The 22,530-nt window shown below is 51.1% G+C and overlaps 1 protein-coding gene across 3 annotated transcripts in view; it reads left to right on the top strand.

The window, feature by feature from the left end:
* The window catches only part of SPTBN4 (spectrin beta, non-erythrocytic 4), an 81,991-nt gene that overhangs the window by 43,173 nt on the left and 16,288 nt on the right, over nucleotides 1-22,530 (top strand). For all 3 annotated transcript variants that reach the window (XR_009255609.1, XM_058706249.1, XM_058706250.1), the window contains 6 exons: nucleotides 1,295-1,497; nucleotides 5,597-5,687; nucleotides 9,166-9,312; nucleotides 10,516-10,779; nucleotides 20,588-20,812; nucleotides 21,808-21,897. Coding sequence is in view for 2 of the 3 variants with exons in the window: in XM_058706249.1 (XP_058562232.1) it covers nucleotides 1,295-1,497; nucleotides 5,597-5,687; nucleotides 9,166-9,312; nucleotides 10,516-10,779; nucleotides 20,588-20,812; nucleotides 21,808-21,897 (1,020 nt within the window). In the remaining variant the exon portion in view is untranslated. The remainder of the gene's footprint in view (nucleotides 1-1,294; nucleotides 1,498-5,596; nucleotides 5,688-9,165; nucleotides 9,313-10,515; nucleotides 10,780-20,587; nucleotides 20,813-21,807; nucleotides 21,898-22,530) is intronic.

Genomic DNA, 22,530 nt, shown 5'->3' with positions numbered 1-22,530 from the left:
GTGTGGGCAGGTGTGTAACAGGATTTGAGGATTAGTGTTTTATCTAAGGTGGCTAACAGTGTGTGCACTATCCCAAGTCAGTAATGCACTTGGATATACATTGCACTGGCTTCCTGCGTTTGTGGATTGTCTGGAAGGAAATAAGAAGGTGAGGTTAATTGATGATGGTTAATGGGGTTCAAAGATCTTGGGGTGGATGAGGGAGGATAAAGATTATGGAAACAGGTAATTCAGGCTGAGAGGTTATCTGGATCAGCAATTGATTGTGGATTATGTGCTTGTGGGTGCCCAAATTAGCAGATAATCTTCTTTTTGGGAATGGCAACGTGCATTCCTTACGGAGAGGGTAACTGTTTATGGTTTGAGAGATGAAGTGCCATGGTTATCTGGGAAGAGCGCATCCATTGGGAGATCATTCTGGGATGTGGGAACCAAGTTTGAGCATTTGGACAAGACAGAACATCCTGTTTTCAGATTGCCCAAGAGTAGGTACCAAGCTTTGGAGATTTTAGAAAGGGTGACCACCAGTGCTGGTCATCTAGTGAAAGCTGACCCAGTTTGAGGGTTAACTGGGGGGACAGACAGGGAGCCCCCGGAATTCTGAGGATACTGAATATGGGAGGTGAGGTGGCCTTAAGAGAACCTTTCTAACCCACCCGTCTTACCAGTTAGAAAAATAATCCCAGAGAGGGAAAGAACTTCCTTGAAGTCACACAGCACCCAGTTCAGGCTTCATCAGTTAACCAAGTATTTACTGAGTGCCTCCTTTGTGCCAGGTACTATTCTGGGACTGAGCACACGTTAGGAAACAAAACACAAAATCCCACCCTCGTGCAGCTGGCCTTCTAGTGTGTGTGGGGAGGGAGAAGATGAAAAACAAGTAAATGCAAATATATATATATATATATATATATATATATATATATATATATATACACACACACACATATATATGTATACACACACACGATATATGTAATATCATGTCAGGTAATGCTGTGAAAGATAATAAAGCAGGGTAAAGGGATATAACTGGGGTGCAGGGTGGTGTTTTTGGCAGATGGCCAGAGACCTGAAGAAAGTTAAGGAGCCCACTATGGGCATATCTGAAAGGAGGGACCAGCCAGGCAGAGGGACTAGCATGGGCAAAGGCCCTGAGGTGGGATCATGCCTGGCCTGTTGGATGCTAGAGCACAGTGAGCAAGGGGGAGGAGCGAGGTGGCAAGCCTCTCCCAGGTCCAGGACGGAATGGAGCAGGGCGGACCTGAGCACCACCCCTCCTCCTCATTCCCAGGAGGTGGCACTGTCGGGTCTGGAGCTCCCGGGCACGGTGGAGTCAGTGGAGGAGGCACTGAAAAGGCACCGGGATTTCCTCACCACGATGGAGCTGAACCAGCAAAAGATGCAGGTGGCGGTGCAGGCTGCCGAGGGCCTGTTGAGGCAGGGCAACGCCTACGGAGAGCAGGCCCGGGAGGCTGTGACCCGGCTGCTGGAGAAGTAGGTCCCTCGGACCCCAGAGGCACAGGGGGTGTGGTCTGGGCGTAGGGGGTGTGGTCTCGGCACGGGGGTGTGGTTTGGGCGTAGTGGGCGTGGTCAAGGCGGGGGGTGTTGTCTCAGTACAGGGGGTGTGGTCTCGGCACGGGGGTGTGGTTTGGGCACAGTGGGCGTGGTCTAGGCGGGGGCGTTTTCTCAGTACAGGGGGTGTGGTCTCGGCACAGGGGGTGTGGTTTGGGCATAGCGGGTGTGGTCTCGGCACAGGGGAGGGATCAAGAGGTCAGGGCTCCTCTGCTTTACATCATTTCTGCTTCTCTTCCCCTCTCGGATTTTTATTTAATTCCATACCGTTTTAAATTTGCTTTAAGTTGATACTTTGCGGAAAGGTAACTCATGCTCAGAAACCCAAAAGATACACAAGGATATATAATGAAGTTGCTCTGCCAAGCCTGCCCTCAGCCTGAGATAGCTGAACTGGTTGTTAACGTGTTGACTTCTTTTCCTGGATGCCCTGCATCTGCCCTGCCCTTCTGGTGCCCCGATCTAGCAGCTAAAGGCCAGAGCTGTGTTCTGTTCTCGCTCTCTAGATGGGACGGTGTCCCCTGCCATGCTGGTTGTCGGATATTGTGAGCGAGCACTTCCCTCTGGCCCCAACTGCCCAGTTTCCTAGGAAGCACACATGGTGTGTGTGTGTGTGTGTGTGTGTGTGTGTGTGTGTGTGTGTGTGTCTTTCCTGCTGCTGTTGCATTATCAGTCTCTTCTATCACCATCTGTCTGTCACCACCGCCCGGTCTCTTGTCTGTCCTTGTACTAATTAAGCAAAGACATTTACTGATATCTACTGTGTGCCAGGCACTATTCTAGTCGTGGAACAAAACAGTACCCGCCCCCCAAATTGCAGCCCTCAAGCAGAGTCCTTTATAGGGGCTCCTCTAGGCTGACTTTATCATCATCACTGTTTCTGCCCCTTGTGGTGAGCCACAGGGGCCCAGTGCTGCTCCTTCTGTCTTTCCATCTGATGGAAAGCATGCCTGGTCCCTCCACCACCATCCACAGCCCAGAGACCCCAGCCCTTCCTCTGTCTGGGGCTCAGGTGTCCTTTTCCCCTAAATTCATCTGGGACAATGCTGGAATTTTCTTTTTCTTTTTTTTTAAATTAAAAAATTTTTATTTTTGAGAGAGAGAGAAAGACAGAAACAGAGCGTGAGTGGGGGAGGGGCAGAGATAGAGGGAGACACAGAATCAGAAGCAGACTGCAGGCTCCAGGCTCTGAGCTGTCAGCACAGAGCCCAACGTGGGGCTTGAACTCACCAACCGAGAGATGCTGACCTGAGCCAAAGTCAGATGCTTAACCGACTGAACCACCAAGGTGCCCCAAGGCTGGAATTTTGTCAAGGAAACTTTCATGGGGGTTCTGGTCCTGAAGGTATAAACTCATGATCTACTGCTCCCAGCACCAGGCCTGGACCCACCCTTCCTTTACCCCACACTTCTTGAGTACCTGCTGTATGCCAGGCTCTGCAGAACGAAGAGGAGGATCCTGGTGGACTGCTCATTCTCTGATTCCCTCTTCCTTCCTTCCTTTTCTGTCATTAATCGCTCCATTCATTCTATCATGTATTCAGCAGACTCAGGTACCGAGTCCATACTCTGTTTCAGGCCCTGCGTGGGGCAATGCTGGGCGTGCAGCCGTGACCAGGATAGCACATGACTCCTGCCCTCACAGAGCTCACATGCTTTCTTACAAGGATGGCCCAGAATGGTCGAGACTGGGATGGGAGAAATGCAGGGGGTTGTGGAGAAATGCAGCCCCAGGGTGATGTCTGCCCTAGGCTTGTGCTGGGTGAGGCTGGGAAACACAGCAGGAACTGAGACAGTTCTAATCCCTGCCTCCCTCACCCCTAGGTCACTGACAGTTGCCTAGGGACAGGTTTTCCACCCTGTGGAAGTTATTCTAAAACATCCATTTGCTAGGGTTTGGAGGGAGGGCTTTCCACACCCATAAGGGGGACAGAACCAGTGCAGAGCTGTGGGCTGGGGCCCTGACATCAGACAGGGTCAGATGCTAGCCCCTGCTCTACTCCTCAACCTGTGAGATTCAGGGTGAGTCGTTTAGTCCCTCCATGTGCCTCGCGTCACCTGGAACCTGGCCCAGTCCTGTGTGTGAAGTGTTCTCATGATCTGCACGTTGCACTTGAGAGGCTTGGTTAGGGGAATGGACTTGCCTAAGGTCACAGCCAGGATGTGACCCAGCCGGGATATGAAGGATGTGAACCCTGCTGTTTTCTCTCCCTCCCTCCCAGAAAGGAGGGATTTTCCTTGTTCCTAGAACTGATGCTAGGCAAGTTGGCTGGTGAAGGCCTGGAGGGATTATTTCAGTTCAATTTCAGAGGCATTTCCCATTTTCTGGCTCTTGGGCTGAGCCCCGGGCAGGAGGGAATCAGTACTTGGCTTGTTTGTCTCTGCCTTGCCTGGTTCCTCTGTCCAGCTCTGCGCCGGGTTCCCTGTAGTTTTCTCTCACAAGCTTTGCCTCTTTGCCTCCATCTATCTGTATATCTCTGTGTCTCTGTTTCCTTCTGTGTCTCTCCCTGTTTTTCTCTACCTGCATCTGCATCTCTCTGACTCTTTATTCTCTTCTGCCTCCCTCTCTTTTTCATACACTTTACCTTTGTTTTTGTCATCTCTCTTTCTCTCTGCCTTCATTCATTCATGCATGCATGCATTCATTCATTCATTCATTCAAGAAATATATATCAAGCACCTAAGGTGTGCCAGGCTCTTTTTCTAGGCATTGAGGATACATCTGCGACCAAAACAGACAAAAATTCCTGCTCTCACGGAATGACATTCTAGTGGGGGAGATGTCATATGTATATGTAACATATACAGTGTATTAGATAGTGCTAAGTTGGAGAGAGAACATTAAAGAAGAAAGCCAGAAAGTGTTGGAGGGTGATCAAGAAGGGCCTTGCTAAGAAGGTGGTATTTAAGTAGCTGTTGAGGGGAAGAGGGTTCTGGGCAGAGGGAACAGCCAATGCCAAGGCCCTGAGGTAGGAGCAGCTTGTTTAAGGCAAAGGAAAACGGGATGTCCCCAGTCCCCCTCCACCGGGACTCTTGGGCATTTGTACTGTGGGCAGGAGGCCAGGCTGCCTGGGGCTGTGGTCCTGGCTGGCTCCGGGGTGGTGGGGCTTGGGTCCAGCCCTGCCAGTTCACCCAGGCCAAAAGTCTGGCCCTGCTTGCCAGTGTACCTGCCCACCCTCTCTTCCCATGCCCCACTCTCTTCCCTGTCTCCAACTCTGTTGCACCCTCCTTTCTGGCCAGCTGTGTCTTTTACTGCTATCGTCTTGCCACTTCTCTGCCTTTTCCGGTTGTCCCTGCCCCGACTCTGTCATTTTCACTCCCTTTGCCTCCTTCTCTCCCTCTCCTTGTCTACTGCTGTTGGTCTCTCTGCCTCTCTGGCACTTCCCTGCTGCATTTCTTTACTTGTCTTTCCTTATTTTTTCTCTTCCTGGGTTTCTTTCTCTTTATCTGTGGGTCTCTGTCAATCACTTCCTCTTAAGGTCTGTTTCTAGTCTTGTGTCTGTGTTTACCTCTCTCTGTAGGGCTCTGCACCTCTCTCTCTCTCTCTCTCTCCCTGAATCTGTGTTCCCCTCCTAATCTCTTGCTCTCTAGGTGTCTCTTGATCTCTAAGTTGCTATCTCTCTGTATCTCTTACTCTGTCTGCAGGTTTCTTATCTCTCTCTCTCTCTCTCTCTCTCTCTCTCTCTCTCTGGGCTTGTGTCTGTCTCTCTGTCCCTCTTTCTTTATAAGTGTCTGTATTTCTTTCCAGATGTCTGTCTCCGTCTCTCTCTCTCTCTCTCGCTCTCTCACTCTCCCTCTGCCCCTCTCCAGTTCGTCCCTGGTTCTGCCCTCATTGACGTTTCTTTGCCTCTCCCCCCATCCCTGCCTTACTCTCTCCTCTTCCTCGCTCTTACATATATGCTCCGGGTTCCTAGCCCTGCCAAGCCTGATGCCCTCACAGCCCTACAGCCAGTGCCCCCCCTGCTCCCCACCACCACCCCCCGACTTAGGCATGCCCCAGCCCCTCTCTCCCCATCCCCAGGAGCCAAGAAAACCAACTACGGGCGCAGCAATGGATGCAGAAGCTACACGACCAACTTGGGCTGCAGCACTTCCTCCGAGACTGCCATGAGGTAGGAACTCCAGCTGTGCTGGGCACAGTGACTTCTTTCCTAGGGAGGGAAGTGTTCCTGGGCTTGAGGCGCCATGGGGGCGGGGACGCCCCGTCTAAGTGGGTCGCGGAGCGATGTTCACTTGGAGCCGCCAGGAGGCGCACGGATTCCAGCCTCAGTGCGCAAGCTCCGCGGCTCCCGCCTCCTTTCCCGTGGAGAAGGGGGGAGGGGCCCCGGGCGCCCCTGGCAACGGCGCGCGTTCGCGCCTACGGGTCCCGCGGGGACGCGCGGTGATCTCACCTTTCTCTCGGGAGATTTGTGAGAAGCGCCTTGCTGGGGAGAGTGGTGGAAGACGCAGGGTCAGGAGCAGGCTTGGGTAGACCAGAGGCCCAGAGCGCAACTTCAGTCAAAAACAAGCCTTAACCCCTTTAAGAGTGTCCAGCAATCAAGCTCTATTCCTTTAGAGATGATCTACACATCTGTAAGGATCTCCCCAAATCAGAGATGGTCCAGGTCTCCTTCCCCATTAGAGACGGTTCAGGAGACATGCTATCTCCCCTTCCTTCCCCTGCGTTCCATAGAAACTGTTCTAGACCACATTAGAGATGGCCGGGTAAACATTTTCCTAACTCCAGAGATGATCCTGGTCTCAGCCATCTACCCAGGATCATTGCCCCCTGCTCCTTAATGATCCAGTACCCAAGTTCCTCCCAAACAAGGATGGTTCAGGAACTATTTCCCAATTCCTCCTATTAAAGATGGTTTGACACCCTCCGTGGTGAACCCCATGGGAGATTGTTGTCCCCACATATGAAATGGACAAGGGCCTCCATACCTCCCACCCCCACATAACTCAAGCTCATTAGAGATGGGTCTGGGACACAAGCCCACTAGAGATGGGTCTAGGAACCCCCTGTCCTCCTCCTTCCCAATGGAGATTATTCTGGCAGTCTATCTTGTAAGTCCTTCTGGCAGAACATCTTATAAGAGATGTTCCAGGACTCCTCCCATATCCTCTATCTGTATTTCTGAGATAGCCAGGAGTCTGAGTGCTTTCTCATTCGAGATGGTTCAAGAGCCCACCCCACCCCCACCCCATACTTCACATGGCGGAGGTAGCCCAGGCCCCAGGTCCCCCCTCCAGCCATTCGATTAGGTCCAGGAACTCCTCCTCCCTCTTGTGAGATTGTTCTGGACCAAGTAGCTAGCAATAATCTGAGATGGCGCAGAACCCTCCCCTCACCCCCCAAGCTTTAGAGAGGTGGTGAATCCTCCTCCACCCCCCAACTGAGGCCCGGCAAGGAGGCGGGCACGGAGGCAGGCAGGGGGCGCGCGCGGGCGGGCGCGCTGCCGCGGCGCGGGGGCGGGAGCGGGGGCGCGCATCCGCTAGAGTCTCAGCCGTCACCACCGCTGCCACCGCCGTCGCAGTGGAGGGGCGAGAGCCCGCCCGCCGCAGGAACGCTCCTCCGCCAACGCCGCCGCCACTTCAGGTCCCCGGGGCGCCCAGGGGAGGGGGCTGACGCGCGTCCCCGCCGAGGCGTTCGGGGGAGGGGGCTTGGGCGCGTGCTCGCCTGCCGAGGCCTCGGGAGGGAGGGGCGCGGGCGGCGCGGGGGCGGGTCGGACCCGCGCAGGGACCCCAGCCCTGGGGAGGGGCAGGGATGCTGGGAGCTGTCCGCGGTGCTGGTGCGGGCGGGACTGAGGGGCCGGGTCCCCAGGGAGGAAAGCGAAAGAGGGGGGACTTCTAAGGCTACTCCGGAGGTAGTCTGGATTTGCTCTGGGGCTTAAGGAGGTCTCATCCTCTCTAGGGAGCTCTCCTCTGGGTAATGGGGGATTTGACGTTTGCCCTGGGGCTGGGGGTTCTCAGCCTTTTGAGAGGTTTCTTCCTTGGTTCTTGCGCGATCTGTATTAGCCTTAGATGATTGATGGCAGCAAATCACTTTTGCGAGGGTCGGCTTTGGACGATGAGGGTCTTGGATTTGTTCTAGGTTTGGGGGCTCTGATTTTGAGGGCCATTTCCTTGGTTGTTTGGGACTCTAGCTTTGTGCTCGGTGATGGGGGTCAGTCACTTTCGGGGGACTTTACCTTGATGACGAAGTACCATCTCCTTTAGGGGCTTTGCCTTCCCTGGGAGCTGTGCCTGCCATTGGCAAACTCTTCCCTGTGTGTTGGAAACCTGTGAATTGAGTTGGGGGGTTCAGCATTTGACTTGGCTCTAGTGTGTGTGTATGACGGAGTCTGAAGCTGACCAGGACCCCTAGGGAGCACATGCTCAGGGGACACAGGGTGGGGTTTGGCCGGCTCAGGATTTGTCCTTGGCTATGACTGCAATTGTGCATTTGCCTCTCAGACCAGCTAGAGTCTGTTTTTTTTTTTTTTTTTTCTTCCAGGAGGGAAGAGGAGGATCTTGTGACTGGGGGAGGGGGGAGAAAAAGGGGGAGGAGCAAAATGTTCCAGGTGCCAGGTTTGGCCATGAGTGGGTAGGGAGATTCCGGCTTGGGGGATAAGTCTTATTTTGGGGGGGGGGTGTCGCTCAGAAAGCAGCCTTGTGATTGGTCCACCTGCTGAGGGGGTTCTATTCTGTGCTTGCATTTTAGATGACTGGTCTTGGTTGGGCGGGGGGGGGGGTAGAACTGGCTTTAGTTTGGGAAGGGGGTTGGCTTAGGAAGCTTCTATCCAATCCTGTTGAGGAGTCTGGGACTATATTTTGGGGTAGGCTCATTCGCGGAGCCAGAGAAGGCAGCCCTGTTGCTTACTTTTGAGAGTTTGGCTTTGGCTAGGGGCTGCAACTAGTCATGGTTTAGGAGAACTGTGGTCTTGGAGTCCCAGGGCTGAATGTGGAAAGTCCTGTGGGCTTATTAGGGAAGCTGGAGCTGGATTGTGGGGGATGGGTTTACCCCCAGATTGGAGGGCTCGTTTGGGGAGAACTAGACTTGGATCTAGCTGGGAAGATGTTTAAGGGTTCATCTGGCCATATTGGGAGGTTAGGGCTAGATACAGGCTTCATTTGATACCCTTGGGAATGGGTTGGGAATCTTCTAACTGGTCCTTATTGGAGGTGGCTAAGACTGAATCGAAGGGTCAAAGTGTTACTATTGGGAAGATGGTGGGGGAAGATGGGCTAAACGGGAAGTTAGCTAAATTGGGTGAAGGTCTAGTTTTGGAGGGTTGATTGGTCCTGAATGGGAGGAGGCTGACTGGCCCAGGAGCCATGCCTTTGGGGGCTTATGAGGAGTTGAGAAGGGCTGCCCTGAGGACAGGGCAGCTAAGACGTTGGGAATTCTGTGGGTGCCCATCCATCCTCCACCCCTTAAGAAAGAGCTTGAGCTGTGCCCACCCTTCAACAAAGACCTCACCTGCAAAGGCTCTTCCATCCCTTCCTCCCTCCCTCCCTCCCCCTAAGTCTAGGAGCCTGGGCTTTGAATCTGGAACCTTCTGGAGGGGATGGGGTGCTGTGCCAGGTTAGGGGAATCGGCTGAGCTCCTCCCCCTGTCCTGCACAGCTGGATGGCTGGATCCATGAGAAGATGCTAATGGCGCGCGATGGCACGCGAGAAGACGGCCACAAGCTGCATAAGAGATGGCTCCGGCACCAGGCGTTCATGGCCGAGTTGGCTCAGAATAAGGAGTGGCTGGAGAAGATCGAGAGGGTGAGGACGTAGAAGGTGCCTCTGCACGTGCCAGGTGCTGGAGGCCTCCCGGGAACCCACATCTCGGTTCCTGCGCCCTCCACTGCTGCCCTGCCCACTCGCACATCTCTGAACCACTTCAGATCATTTCCACATCTGCTCCTAGCAATGTGGCCTTGCGGAATTCATGTAACCTCTTTGAGCTTCAGTTTTCCCATCTGTAAAATGGCTAGCATCTCTTCTGCGTGGTGCCCTTACTTTCCTGGTTGTTAAGTATTTTAACTCCCCCACCAGGTTTTCTCTCACTCCATTTGGAGCTCCTAAGATGGATGTTCAGGTACAAAGGCTACAGCAGTCCTGGGAAGCCCAAACGTGAACTTTGGATTCCTACAACCCTGGGCTGTAATTGTGTGTACGCCTCTTACCAGCTATGCACCTTGGGGAATTGTGCTAACCTCTTTGAGCCTGTTTGCTCTGCTTGAAAATTAAGGAAATAATAAATATTGCTACTTCCCTGGACTCTTGTGCACGTAAAGTCCTTAATACAAGGCCAGGCACCTAGGAGCTTAATTGCTACGGTATTGTTATTTTTCATATGTGATATAACATATGTAGCTCTAGGCCACCAAGGAGCCCAGCCTCAACCCTCAAACTGATCCCTACTCTTGCTGGTCCCCTAGACCTACAGCCCTCAATACCCCCTCTCCTGTGACTCAAAGGGGACACCCAAGTCAGCCTTGAATAGTTAAATGGCCGTTGATGCCCCACAACTGGTGGCACAGGGCAAAGCTACTCTTTGAGTTTAATGGAAGTCCATTCTCTCTGCTTCTTTTGCTCTTCCTCTATTTCTCTTCTGTCTCTATCTCTCTCACATATCTGTCTTTCTTATGGCCCTCTTCCCGTGTTTCTGACTTTATGTGCATGTCTCTGTGTCCACCACTCTATGTCTGTCTGTCTCTCCCTGTCTTCCTCCCATGTCTTTGTTTGTGTCTCTCTGTCTGTCTCTTGCCTCATCTTTCTTCCCACATCTTGGTTCCTTCCGTCTCTGGGCCTGTCTCTGTATCCACCCCTCATGTCTCTGTCTCTTTGTGTGTCCCCAACTCCTTGCCCCTGTCTCTCTCTCTCCACATCTCTCCCTGTGTCCCATTGCCCCCATATTTCTCTGTCCCTCCTCACCATCCTCTCCCTCCCTCTCACTTCTTGTCGTCTGCCTGTCTGGGACAGGAGGGCCAACAACTGATGCAGGAGAAGCCAGAGCTGGCGGCCTCAGTGCGGAAGAAGCTGGGTGAGATCCGGCAGTGCTGGGCCGAGCTGGAGAGCACCACCCAGGCCAAGGCAAGACAGCTCTTTGAGGCCAGCAAGGCCGACCAGTTGGTGCAGAGCTTCGTGGAGCTGGACAAGAAGCTCCTTCACATGGAAAGCCAGCTGCAAGACGTGGATCCTGGTGGGGACCTAGCCACCGTCAACAGCCAGCTCAAGAAGCTACAGGTATGGCCTGGCTGACCCAGACAGGGACTCCCTGTGCCACGGGGTGATGGGAATCAGGGTCAGACTCCACTCAAGGTGTCTTACACAGAGGGATTCAATACAGAGATTTATTTCAAATGTGTTAGGAGGGTTGGAAGAACAGAAGGAGAATACTGAGGAAATCCAGTCAATAGTAAATGTTGGAGGTAGCCACCACCTGGAGGGCCTGGGGTACAAAGGGGAGAAGAAGAATTCAGAACCAAGAAGCAGTAGTTAGATAGCCAGCGCACTGACGGTTTCACAGGACCCTGATGCCTGTTTCCTGGATAGAGAAACCAAGGCCCAGAGGTAGGGGAATGGCTTTGCACAGAGAAAGAATGACATTCATGGAGAGCCTCCTCTATCAGTCTCTGTGCCAAGCTCTCCCTCTTTCCAGCAACCTGTTATGATCCCCCATTTTGCCAATGGGGAAAGTGAGGCACAGAAGGCAAGCACCTGGCCCAGGGACACACAGCTAGCCAGTGACTCCCTAGGACACAGAGAGGGCTCAGGGAACAGACACAGTGTCTCAGGGACACACAGCTAGCCAGTGACTCCCTAGGACACAGAGAGGGCTCAGGGAACAGACACAGTGTCTGCCTTATCTCCGCTTCTAGCTGGCAGCTGGCCAGCGGTCAGTATCTGACCATTTGACATGAATGGCTGGTGGTGCGAATGTGGGCGTCACTTTGCACCCTCTCAAGATGTGACAGCTCCTGCCTTTATGTGCCAGGAACTATGCCTGACCATGACCCATGGGAAACTGAGCCTCCAGGAGGTGAACTTACTGGCCCAGGGTAGCAAGTGAAGAGCCTGGATTCAAATCCAGGACACCCTTGATTTTTCACTGCTCCTTTAATATATCTTCTGCATAGTTATGCTCCTAAAGGGCTTGGCATAGGGTCTGGCAAAAAAACAAAAACCCAAAAAACAAAAAACCAAGCTGACTAATAATAAAAGCATGACACTAATTACCATCTATTCATTCATCCATGCAGCGAATCTTTATTGAGCACCAACTGTATGCCAGGTGCTCTTCTAGGTGCCAGAATACAGCAGTGGGCAAAACTGACCAAAAACCATGGCCTTCCTGGGGCTCTCGTTCTAGTGGGGAGACAGGCAAAGGAGCAGAGAGACAAATAGATCTGAATCTGATACCAGTGATGTCATTGCTTTCTACACAGCAGCGGCTCTCAAATGGCCCGGTCTCCAGGACACCTTTATACTCTTAGAAATCGTGGAGATCCCCCAAGAGCTTTTGTTCAGGTGGATTATGCCTGTGGATATTTACTGCACTAAAAATTAAACCTGAGAAATACTTCCATTTTTGATTCACATACAAACAGCAATAAGAAATCAATCACAAGTCAAGCCCAAAGGGTTCTTTTGTGGAGAATATATTTTCCAAGACAAAAAACAAAAACGAAAAAGACACTGGAAGATTGGCACTGTTTTCAGTGCTGCAACTCTTTCCCGTCTGGCTTGATAGAAGATTCTCACCTTTGCTTCTGCCAGCATTTGGTTACAATAGCACGGGTCATATGGTCCCTGCAGAACCACACTATATTCTTGGAAGGGAATGGGTGTGATAAAGGCAAAAAACACCTTAGCACTCTTATAAAATAGTTGTAACCTTGCACACCCCTTGAAAAGGCGCTGGGGATGTCGTGAGCTCTTAAGAAACGAGGACCTGTGACTGTCAGGGTCCCAGACAGAAGCAGAAAGCATGCCCCACCGAGGATAACCTGAGGAAATTCAATGCTCTGCTGTCGCTGTCTTGAAATTCTTCATAATATTTGAACAAGGGGCCCTGCGTTTCCATTTTGCACTGGGCCCCACAAATTTTGTAGCTAGTCCTGAGCCCAGCCCATCTGGAAGCCGGAAGGCAGGGGGGCCGATCGAGGCCGTCTGCATGCACGGGTCAGGCCCCTGGGGCACAGAGCAGGGTGGAGAAGCTTAGACTGGCGGTCAGGAGGGGCGAAAGAAGGCAGCCAGTGCAGGGGAAACTATTACTAGCATTGTTAATGGTCTTACTGCTATTGCTAATTCCTCCCTGGCAGCACATTGCGGTGGGTAAAGGCACAGACCCAGGAATCAGGCGGGTCTGGGTTTGAATGATCACACTGCGTCTTACCAGCCATACGATGTTAGGCAAGTGGCTTTGCCTCCAGCTCCACACCTCAGGTCCTGCTCTGTGTGATGGGAAACACCATCATGCTAAGTCACTCGTTGGCAGCGGGACCATGGGCGAGGTCATGGCTGTGGGAGCCTAACTGCCTGGGGTCAAGCCCTGGCTCTCTCATTTGCAAACTGATTGACCTGGAAATTACTTCACTTTTTGTGTCTCAGTCTCTTCGTCAGTAAAATGGGCACAATGATAATACTGACCTCACGTGGACATAGTGAAGATTCAAAGACATAATTTATGGAGTTGTTTCAGTATTTGTTTACAGGTTTTTAAATTTTTGTTTTAATTGTCTTCAACCGGATGGAGCGTATCATCACTATAGTGTGTTCAAAGTTAGTTGGTGGTTATTTCCTGGCCTTCGGTGTCGTTGCTATTTATGCAAAACAGTTATTTCCTTTGTTTTCCGTTTGGGGTATCCCTCCCACTCATTTTGCATTTTATTTTATTTATTTGAAATGTTTATTTATTTTTGAGAGAGAGGGAGACAGATCTAAAGCAGGCTCTGCACCCATAGCAGCGAGCTCAATGGGGGGCTAGAACTCACAAACTTCAAGATCATGACCTGAGCCGAAGTCGGACGCTTAACCAACTGAGCCACCCAGGCGCCCCTCATTTTGCTTTATAAAAATGTGTTTTGGGTGGGGGGTGCCTGGGTGGCTCAGTCAGTTAAGCGTCCGATTCTTGATTTCAGCTCAGGTCATGGTCTCATGGTTCATGAGTTCAAGCCCTAATCGGGCTCTGCGCTGAAAGTGTGGAGCCTGCTTGGGATTCTCTCTCTCTCCCTCTCTCTCTCTCTCTCTCTGCCCCTCCCCTGCTCACATGCATGTGCTCTCTCTCTTTCTCAAAATAAATAAACTTCCCTTACAAATGTGTTTTGGGGGATGCCTGGGTGGTTCAGTAGGTTGGGCGTCCGACTCGATCTCAGCTCAGGTCTTGATCTCAGGGTCATGGGGTCAAGCCCCGTGTTGGATTCTGTGCTGTGTGTGAAGCCTACTTTAAAAAAAGTGTATTTTGGGGGGTGACATATGAAACGTTAACATAGTGCCAAAGGTTAGAGCTATCTTCAGGTCACGTGATCTTGCCAAATAGCTTGCCTGAAGCGTGCTGCCAATTAATGCTCTCTCCCCAACAGCGAACGGGAGTTCCTGTTTCCTCCCATACTCGCCCACACCCGGTGTTGTCACTTTTTAGATTTTTCCCAGTCTGATGGATGGGTGTTTGCATTTGTATTTTCTCCCGTGACTGGTGAGCTTGAACATCCCTGTCTTTCTTTTGGCCATTTAGGTTTTGGAGGGAGGATTTGGGGCCTCCTACTCTTCCCTCCCCAAGGAAGGAAACATTTGTTCAAGTATTTGTTCCAGGGAGAGGCTGAGGCCCAGCAGAGACAAGGGTCTGGCCAGGATCACACAGAGATGGGAGTCGGGGCAGGCCCCAGAACGGGACTTTCCCCAGCAGAGGGAGCCCAAGGCGGCGGGGAGTGACTCAGTAGGCCACGGCCCCCAGATGGAGCCCAGCTGGGCCTCTGGAGCTGTCGCTGGGGAGGGGAGGGGCTGCCCAAGGCCCCGCTGTCCCCTGGGGCCGCCTGAGAGCTCAGACACTGGGCACACGCAGGAGGGCGGGCGGCCGCCATCCAGCCGGCACATTTCCTGGCTGCCGCACCCCTCAGGCCCCGGGGCCAGGCAGGGCTGGAGCGGGCTGGCTCAGGCAGAGGCGGTGTGGATGTGTGAGTGGTCTGCCCTCTCGGCCTCTCTCTGGGCCTGTCTCTCGGCCCTGCTCCCCGAGTTCCTCTGTGTGGAAATTCTGGGAGTTTCTGTCTCCCATCATCGTGTCTCTCTTTATTTCCCTTACTCTCTCACTCTCTTCTCTTTTTCTTTCAGTTCTCCATCTCTCCCTTGATCTCTCCTGATCCCTGTGTCCTCCTGTGTCCTCCTCCCTCCCCCCTCCCCAGCTGCTGCCGCTGGCTTCCGGGGAGCCCACCTGAGGCGTAGGCCACGTGACCCAGAGTCCTCTCTCAGAGCCTCCTGCCCAACTGTGCTTCCAGGCCCAGGGACCAGATGGTGGAGTCCCAAGCCCCCACTTGCCAGGTCCTCAAGGGCCTGACCAGCTGGTCTGGCTCAGCCATGGGCTCCTGCCTGGGGAGGGGGGTGGCTGGTCTCCTGCCATCTGACGGGGACGGGCCAGGGGAAAATGCACTGGAGGATTTGCAGCTGCTAGGCTGAGTCTCTGGGGACTCCTTACCACCCACCCCACCCCTACACACACACACACACACCCCGCACCAAGTAAGGCTCTTTCTCTGGCCAAGGAAACACCCCTCCCCCCCAAGCATTCTTTGTCACATTTCTTCATGAACTCAGCATGGCCTAGGGGGAGAGTCTGATTCAGGAGCTGCACATCCAGGGTTTGAGGCCCCATTCCACTACTGTGTGACCCAGGGCAAGTGACCCCACCTTTCTGAGCCTCAATTATTTTTTTTTAATGTTTATTTATTTTTGAGAGAGAGAGAGAGAGAGAGAGAGAGAGAGAGAGAGAATGTGAGAGGGGTAGGGGCAGAAAGAGAAGGAGGCACAGAATCCAAAGCAGGCCTGAGCCAGAGTCAGACGCTTAACCACTGATCCATCCAGGCACCCCTAATTTTTAAAATTCTTAATTTTTATTATTTTTTATTTTTTATTAAAACTTTAATGTTTAGTTTTTGAGAGACAGAGAGCTCAAGCGGGGAAGGGCAGAGAGAGAGGGAAGAGAGAATCCCAAGCAGGCCCCGCACTGTCAGCACAGAGCCCGATGAGGGGCTTAAACCCACAAACTGTGAGATCATGACCTGAGCTGAAACCAAGAGTCGGATGCTTAACCAACTGAGTCACCCAGGAGCCCCTAATTCTTAATTTTTCATACCGCCCAGCTAAGAGAAGCAGAACAGCTTAGTGACTAGTCCAACAAACAAAGTTAGCACACGTTTACAGAGACCTTACTCTGTGCCAGGCACAGGGCCAGGCACTGGGATCCAGCTGTGAATGAAGCAAACATCCCCGTCTTCCTGACCTCCTGTGCTGTGAAGATTACATAAATTAATCCTGGCCAAGCGCTTAGAGCAGCTCCTGTCAGGGGGCAGGCAACAGGATGTGTTACCTATGGGTGTTGTGATGGTAAGAAGTATAATGTGAAAAGTAAAAAGGCTTCCTTCCCCGCCGCCTCCCCCCATGCACAGTCTCGCTCTCCAGGGACGAGACCCTTGACACAGAGATGGACCATACTGAAGCTTGCCCTTTTCATCTGACAAAACACCCTGGGTGTCCTCTCTTGTCAAAGAATATATGGATCTAGTTTTGGGTGGTTCCACCATCCATCTTTAACCGGCCCTCTGCTGAGAGACCTCTGGGCTGTTTCTAATCTTCTGCTAGTATGAATACCACTGCGAGAGACATCCCCGTCCATAAGTATTGAGCCCACGTGCAAACACTTCTGTAGAAGAGTCCTCAAGGTCCAATTTCTGGCCCAAAACGTGTATGTGTTAAACTTTTTGAGAGAGATTTTGAAAAGGCAGTGGACACACCTCCATGAGACAGCATTCTTCTTCCCAAGTGGTCATCATCAAGCTTTCTCATCTCTGTTAATCTGAGAAGTAAAAGATACTCTTTTTTTTTAAGTTTATTTATTTATTTTGAGAGAGAGAGAGAGATCGAGCAGATGCACATGCATGAGTGGGGGAGGGACAGAGAGAGAGGGAGAGAGAGAATCCCAGGCAGGCTCCACAGTCAGTACAGAGCCCAATGCAGGATCTCAGGAACTGTGAGATCGTGACCTGAGCCGAAATCGAGTCAGACCCTTAATCAACTGAGCCTCCCAGATGCCCCTGAAAGATGCTTATGGTTATTTTTTTTTTTAATTTTTTTTCAACGTTTTTTATTTATTTTTGGGACAGAGAGAGACAGAGCATGAACGGGGGAGGGGCAGAGAGAGAGGGAGACACAGAATCGGAAACAGGCTCCAGGCTCCGAGCCATCAGCCCAGAGCCCGACGCGGGGCTCGAACTCACGGACCGCGAGATCGTGACCTGGCTGAAGTCGGACGCTTAACCGACTGCGCCACCCAGGCGCCCCTATGGTTATTTTTTTTAATGTTTATTTTTGTGCACACACGAGAGAGACAGAGTATGAGTAGGGGAGGGGCAGAGAGAGAGGGAGACCCAGAATCCTAAGCAGGCTCCAGGCTCTGAGCTGTCAGCAAAGAGCCTGACACGGGGCTCGAACCCATGAACTGTGATATCATGACCCGAGCCGAAGTCGGATGTTTGACTGAGCCACCCAGGCGCCCGTGTCTTATGGTTATTTTAATTTGCATTTCCCTTAACATTGAAGGAGGCTAAACATCTTTCTGTGTGTTTAATGACCAACTGTCCTTCTGTAACCTTTGCTCACATTTACAGGGAAGGATTCACATTAAATGAGTGTTCAAAATATGTGGCATTCTTGCAGAAGTAGAAAAGTGTCAGTCCTGTGATTATCCCATCTCAGTTCACACAGCCACTTGGTGGGCAGGTTATGGAGGGGTTTTGATCTAGTGGAGAACTAGAATTTGTAACCTTAACATTTCAGATTTATGTGTTTCCAGAATTCGAATGCATTTTGATTTTCTACACATTGCTGCAGTGATTTTCTTAGTGAAAAGGGTTTTGCAGTGACTCTTTTGCTTTGCTTTGATTTCTGCAGCATGTAATTATGCCTTTTGAAATTTCTTTTGGATGGTTTTGACTTGTTATAACGTTTGATTTTTATCCATTTTTATGACTCCTACAGATTGTTAACTGTATCAGCTGGGACTCAAGAGTGCAGTTCATAGAACTTCAAACCACATTGACTTGGGATAAAGGGGAGGTTCTTGGCTCACCTAGCTGAAAAATCCAGCGGGTATGCAGCTGTAGGCATGGCTGGATCAGTTACTCAACTTATGTCCTGGACAATCTGTCTCTTTTTCTGGGACCTGCTTTCTTCTGTGTTGGCCTCCTTGTCTGGGAGTCTGTTCCTTCCTGGTGGCAACTTGGCCCCCAGCACCCCGGGCATATGTTCTAACAGCTAAGGGACCCCATGGGAAAGAGAGCACCTGCCTGAGCTCACTCGCTTTTCCCGCAAAAGTGGGAAGAGTTTTCATTGGCTGATCTTAGGTCACATGCCATCTGTTACCCAATCCCTGTGGCCAGGATGGTTGGTTTCAGTGTTCTGATTGGCTAGGTTGGGTCATGTGGCCACCCTTGGAGCTCAAGGTTCTTTTAGTCCCTCAGGAAGCTCAGGTCTGAGAGCAGGGTTTGAGGTGCTGCAGAGGAAAGGGTGAATGGTGGGCTGGCAAAATCAACAGTTCTGCATTACCGAACTTTGGAACAAAAAGTCTTCACTTGATTCTTGGGTCTTGTGTATTGAGTTGCAGTCATTTGCTCTAATCTGTTACCACTTAATTTCATTATTGTTTTGCTTTCTTTTATGGCTCTCCCCCATCTGTTTAGAGTCACACAAGTAATAAATTAATATATTCTTTTGGTAAAAGATCTTACTAACCTAGAAGTCTTCAGTAAGACGTAAAGTCTCCCTTAACCATACCTCTCATTCCCGCACCCAAAGGAAACCTCAATTATGATTTGGTGTGCATCCTCCTGGACCTCTTTCTGTGCACTCATTCACTACCTGCATGGATTTTTACTGTTTTTAATTTTTTAATGCTTAAATTTTTTAATAATTATATTTTATGGCTCAGACATCAAAAGCTGTACAAAAAAATCCTATGCAACAAGTCTCTCCTTCACCCCTGCCCCATTCATGGAGTTCTTGTCTCCCCAATAGGTACCATCTGTGATTAATTTCTCATTTATTCCAGAGAATCATTATGCATGTGCAACCCGTGACAAATGTAATATATTCAAATGTGTGTCCTAAGTTGCTTTTTTCTGTTAACAGTAGGTCTTGACCATTATTCCATACTGATGTGGATTTGTTTAACCATTTCATTCTTGATGGGCATCGTGTTTGTTTCTAATTTTTTCCCATTATAAACTCTGCTAAGATGTGATCCTTGGACAAACAGCTACAATGAACATCCTGGGACAAACATCTTTGTGCACATGTGCCAGTATTTCTTTAGTTACATTCCTAGAAGGGCAAGTGCGAGTGCTGGGTCAAAACGTATGCACATTTTTTTTTTTTTTATTTTGATAGGACTTGCCAAATTGCCTTCCAAAAAGGCTCTACTAATTTGCACCACCACCGACCGACAGTGGCTGAGTGTGCCTGACCGTCCCTCTGCATCTTCGCCAATACTAGATATTATCCGCCCCTTACATGTTTGCCAATCTGGTGGATAGGGAAAGATACTTTGTTTTAAATTGTATTTTCCTGCTGATTAGTGAGACTGGGCATCTTTTCCGGTGCTTAGTTTGTCTTCTGTGTTTGCCTTTTCACTGGGACAAGGGCCTGTTCACATTGGGCCAGCCTTTGTCTTTGGCATTGAACAAATCACAACTGAAGACCTTCTACATGGCAGACACTGTTCTAGGTGCTCAGGAATACACAGGCCAATTGACACAAATCCTGCCCTCATGAAGCTCCCATTCTAGAAGCAGGAGACCAATAAAAAAAAAACAACCCTCAAATAAAGACAGAATTATCTGATGGTGGTAAGTGGAGACAAAGGAAGCAGGGAGAAGGGGAATTCTTTGACTGTCAAAGAAACTAGCTCCTTGTTCTAATATGTGTTAAATATTTTTTTCAGGTGGTCACTTGCCTTCCAACTACATTTAGAAATTTTGGTTGATGCAAAAGTATTTTATGTGGCCAAATTTATAAATCTTTCCCTTTATGATTTTTTTTTTTTTTTTTGCTTGGAAAGATTTTCTCCATCCTAAGATTATAAAAGCATTTGCCCAGGTTTTCTTCTCTGCCTTGTGGATTTACTTATTCCATTTAAGTCTTTAATCCATCTGGAATTGTTTTCAGCACAAAGAGCAAGGAAGGGATCCAGCTAAACTGGTTAGCCAGTTGGCCCATGACCACTCATTGAATAATCCATCTTTTCTTTGGAGATTTGAAATGGCATCTATAAAATGTATGAATTCTCCAGTGTATTTGGGTCTGCTTTTGCACTTTCTGTCTACCCCTATGGCATACCAGCCATTTAAATCACTATAATGTTGTATTTATGACGTTTGGAAAGGTTGGCTCTTTTGGACAAGTTACCTAACTTCTCTGGGCCTCAGTTTCCACCTCTGTAAAGTAGGGTGGAGATTTGAAGGGTTGTTCTGACAATTAACGAATTAGTGGGCCGCTTTAGTCCAGGGGGGCAGGTAAGCCTCTTTGAGAAAATAATGTTTGAACTGAAATCTGATTGACAAGGCAGAGCATGCCTGGTAGGGGGAATAGCAAAGGCAAAGGCCCTGAGCCAGGAACTTGTTTAATGTGTGGCAGCATCGGCGAGGAGGGTAGGGCTTCTGGAGGGCAAGGGCCCAGTGAAATGGTACCTCATGGTGACGGGTTTGGCCGTCACCATGAAGATCCTGGAGAGCCGCAGCAGGATGGGGAGGGAGGGTGGAGCCCGTTGTCTCTGCCCCTGTCCCCACAGTCGATGGAGTCGCAGGTGGAGGAGTGGTACCGCGAGGTGGGAGAGTTGCAGGCGCAGACCGCGGCGCTGCCCCTGGAGCCGGCCAGCAAGGAGCTGGTGGGCGAGCGGCAGAACGCGGTGGGCGAGCGCCTGGTGCGCCTGCTCGAGCCCTTGCAGGAGCGCCGCCGCCTGCTGCTCGCCTCCAAGGAGCTGCACCAGGTGGCGCACGACCTCGACGACGAGCTGGTGAGGACCGGCACGGGGACGGGGCGGGACCGGGGTAACCGGGAGGTGAGGGTTGCGCGGATGGGGCGGGTTAGGAGGCCACAGGCGAGCCGGCGAGCCAGCGGGGGAGTGGAGGTTGGGAGTGGGGGCGAGGCCGTGGGACCTTGGCGAGTTCAAGGGCGGAGCTGACTGGGAGACCTACCGACTGACACGGCGCTAGACCCAGTCACTCAATCCTTCCCTTACTCATTCACTCGTTCACTTATCCACGCATTTATTCATTCACCTTTTCCACGCTCACTTACTCTCATTCCTTGATTTATTCATGAAGCCATTTAGTTGTTCACTGACTCATCCTTTATTCCTTCCCTCGCTGATTTATTACCATCCATTTATTCGCTCGCCCCTCATTCATTCATTTTCACACTTAGTCACTTCCTCATTTGCTCATTCGTTCATTTACTCACGCATTTGCTCATTCACTTGATCATTATGGGCCCAGCTCTGGGCTTGGATGATAATGCAACGGGGGTGACCAAGATGGACCCCATTCCTGCCCATAGAGGGCTCAAGAGTCCAAGGTGGGAGGGGGGGCGGGGGCGGGGGGGGGGGGAGACAGAGCTCTCTCCAGACAGTGACAATCCAGGGTGATTAGGGCTGTTATGAGAAAGTTAGGAGGCAGCTGGCCAAGGTCCAGAGTCAGGGAGGGTTTCCTAGAGGAGGGGATGTCTGAGTGGAGACAGGAAGGAAGAGTCCCAGTGAGCCCACTGAGGGAGCAGGAAGGGAATTCCAGGAAGCAAGACGTGCCTGTGCAGAGGACAGAGGTAAGCACGAACCTGGCTTGAGTGCATGCAGAGAGCAAAGCAGAGCATGTCAAGAGAAGGGGCCAAAGATGTGACCAAGACTCTTTGGTGAGGAAGGGCCTTAGATACTGTGCCGGTGACTTCCAGTTGAATTGGGATGCAGGGGTCCTTGGGTGCATTCTCCCCTTGACCTGCTCCCTGCATCCTCCCCAGGCATGGGTCCAGGAGCGACTGCCACTGGCCATGCAGACCGAGCGAGGCAGTGGTTTGCAGGCTGTCCAACAGTACATCAAAAAGAACCAGGTGAGCAGAGCCAGGGTGAGGGTGTGGGTTAGGACACATCTGGATATGAGAGAAAACAGGTCCAAGTGGTTAAGGCCCCAAAAAGGAAATTCGCTGGCTCTTGTGATGGGGAAGACTGTGATGGACAGCAGGTATAGATGCATCCAGGTACTTCCGTGATGTCACGAATCTCTCAACGCGGTGTGAGTGTGGGTGTGTGGGTGTATGTTTCTGTGGTAGCTTTGTTCTCAGGGCCAGCTCTTCTCCCCTGGTAGCGAAAGACCTCCAGCAGATTCAAGTGTACATCCCACCAGTAAAACTCAAGAGGATTTCTCTCTCTCAATATTTTCAGCAATAGTCCCAGGGATAAACTCTCCCTGGCCGAGCTTGAGTCCCATACCCATCCCCGAACTAATCATGGTGGCCAGGGATTTGTCTGCTCTGTTGGCCTGGTCTGGACTCAGGGCCCACTCTTGGAACCTGCAGGTGGAGTCAGCGTTAATCACCTGGGCTGAGATTGAAGCAAGGGGGTTCCTCAAAGGAAAGCCAGGGTCCCATGAGTAACAGTGAGAAGCATGGCTGTTGGGCAAGGACAAAGAAAAACAACAGTAGATGAGAACTCAAACCACCCACAGGGAGAAAGGACGAGATAAT

This window comes from Neofelis nebulosa, chromosome 17 (genome assembly GCF_028018385.1).
Source record: "Neofelis nebulosa isolate mNeoNeb1 chromosome 17, mNeoNeb1.pri, whole genome shotgun sequence".
Taxonomy (NCBI): domain Eukaryota; kingdom Metazoa; phylum Chordata; class Mammalia; order Carnivora; family Felidae; genus Neofelis; species Neofelis nebulosa.
Note: the sequence above shows the minus strand (reverse complement) of the source record. Positions and strands in the feature narration are given on the sequence as shown.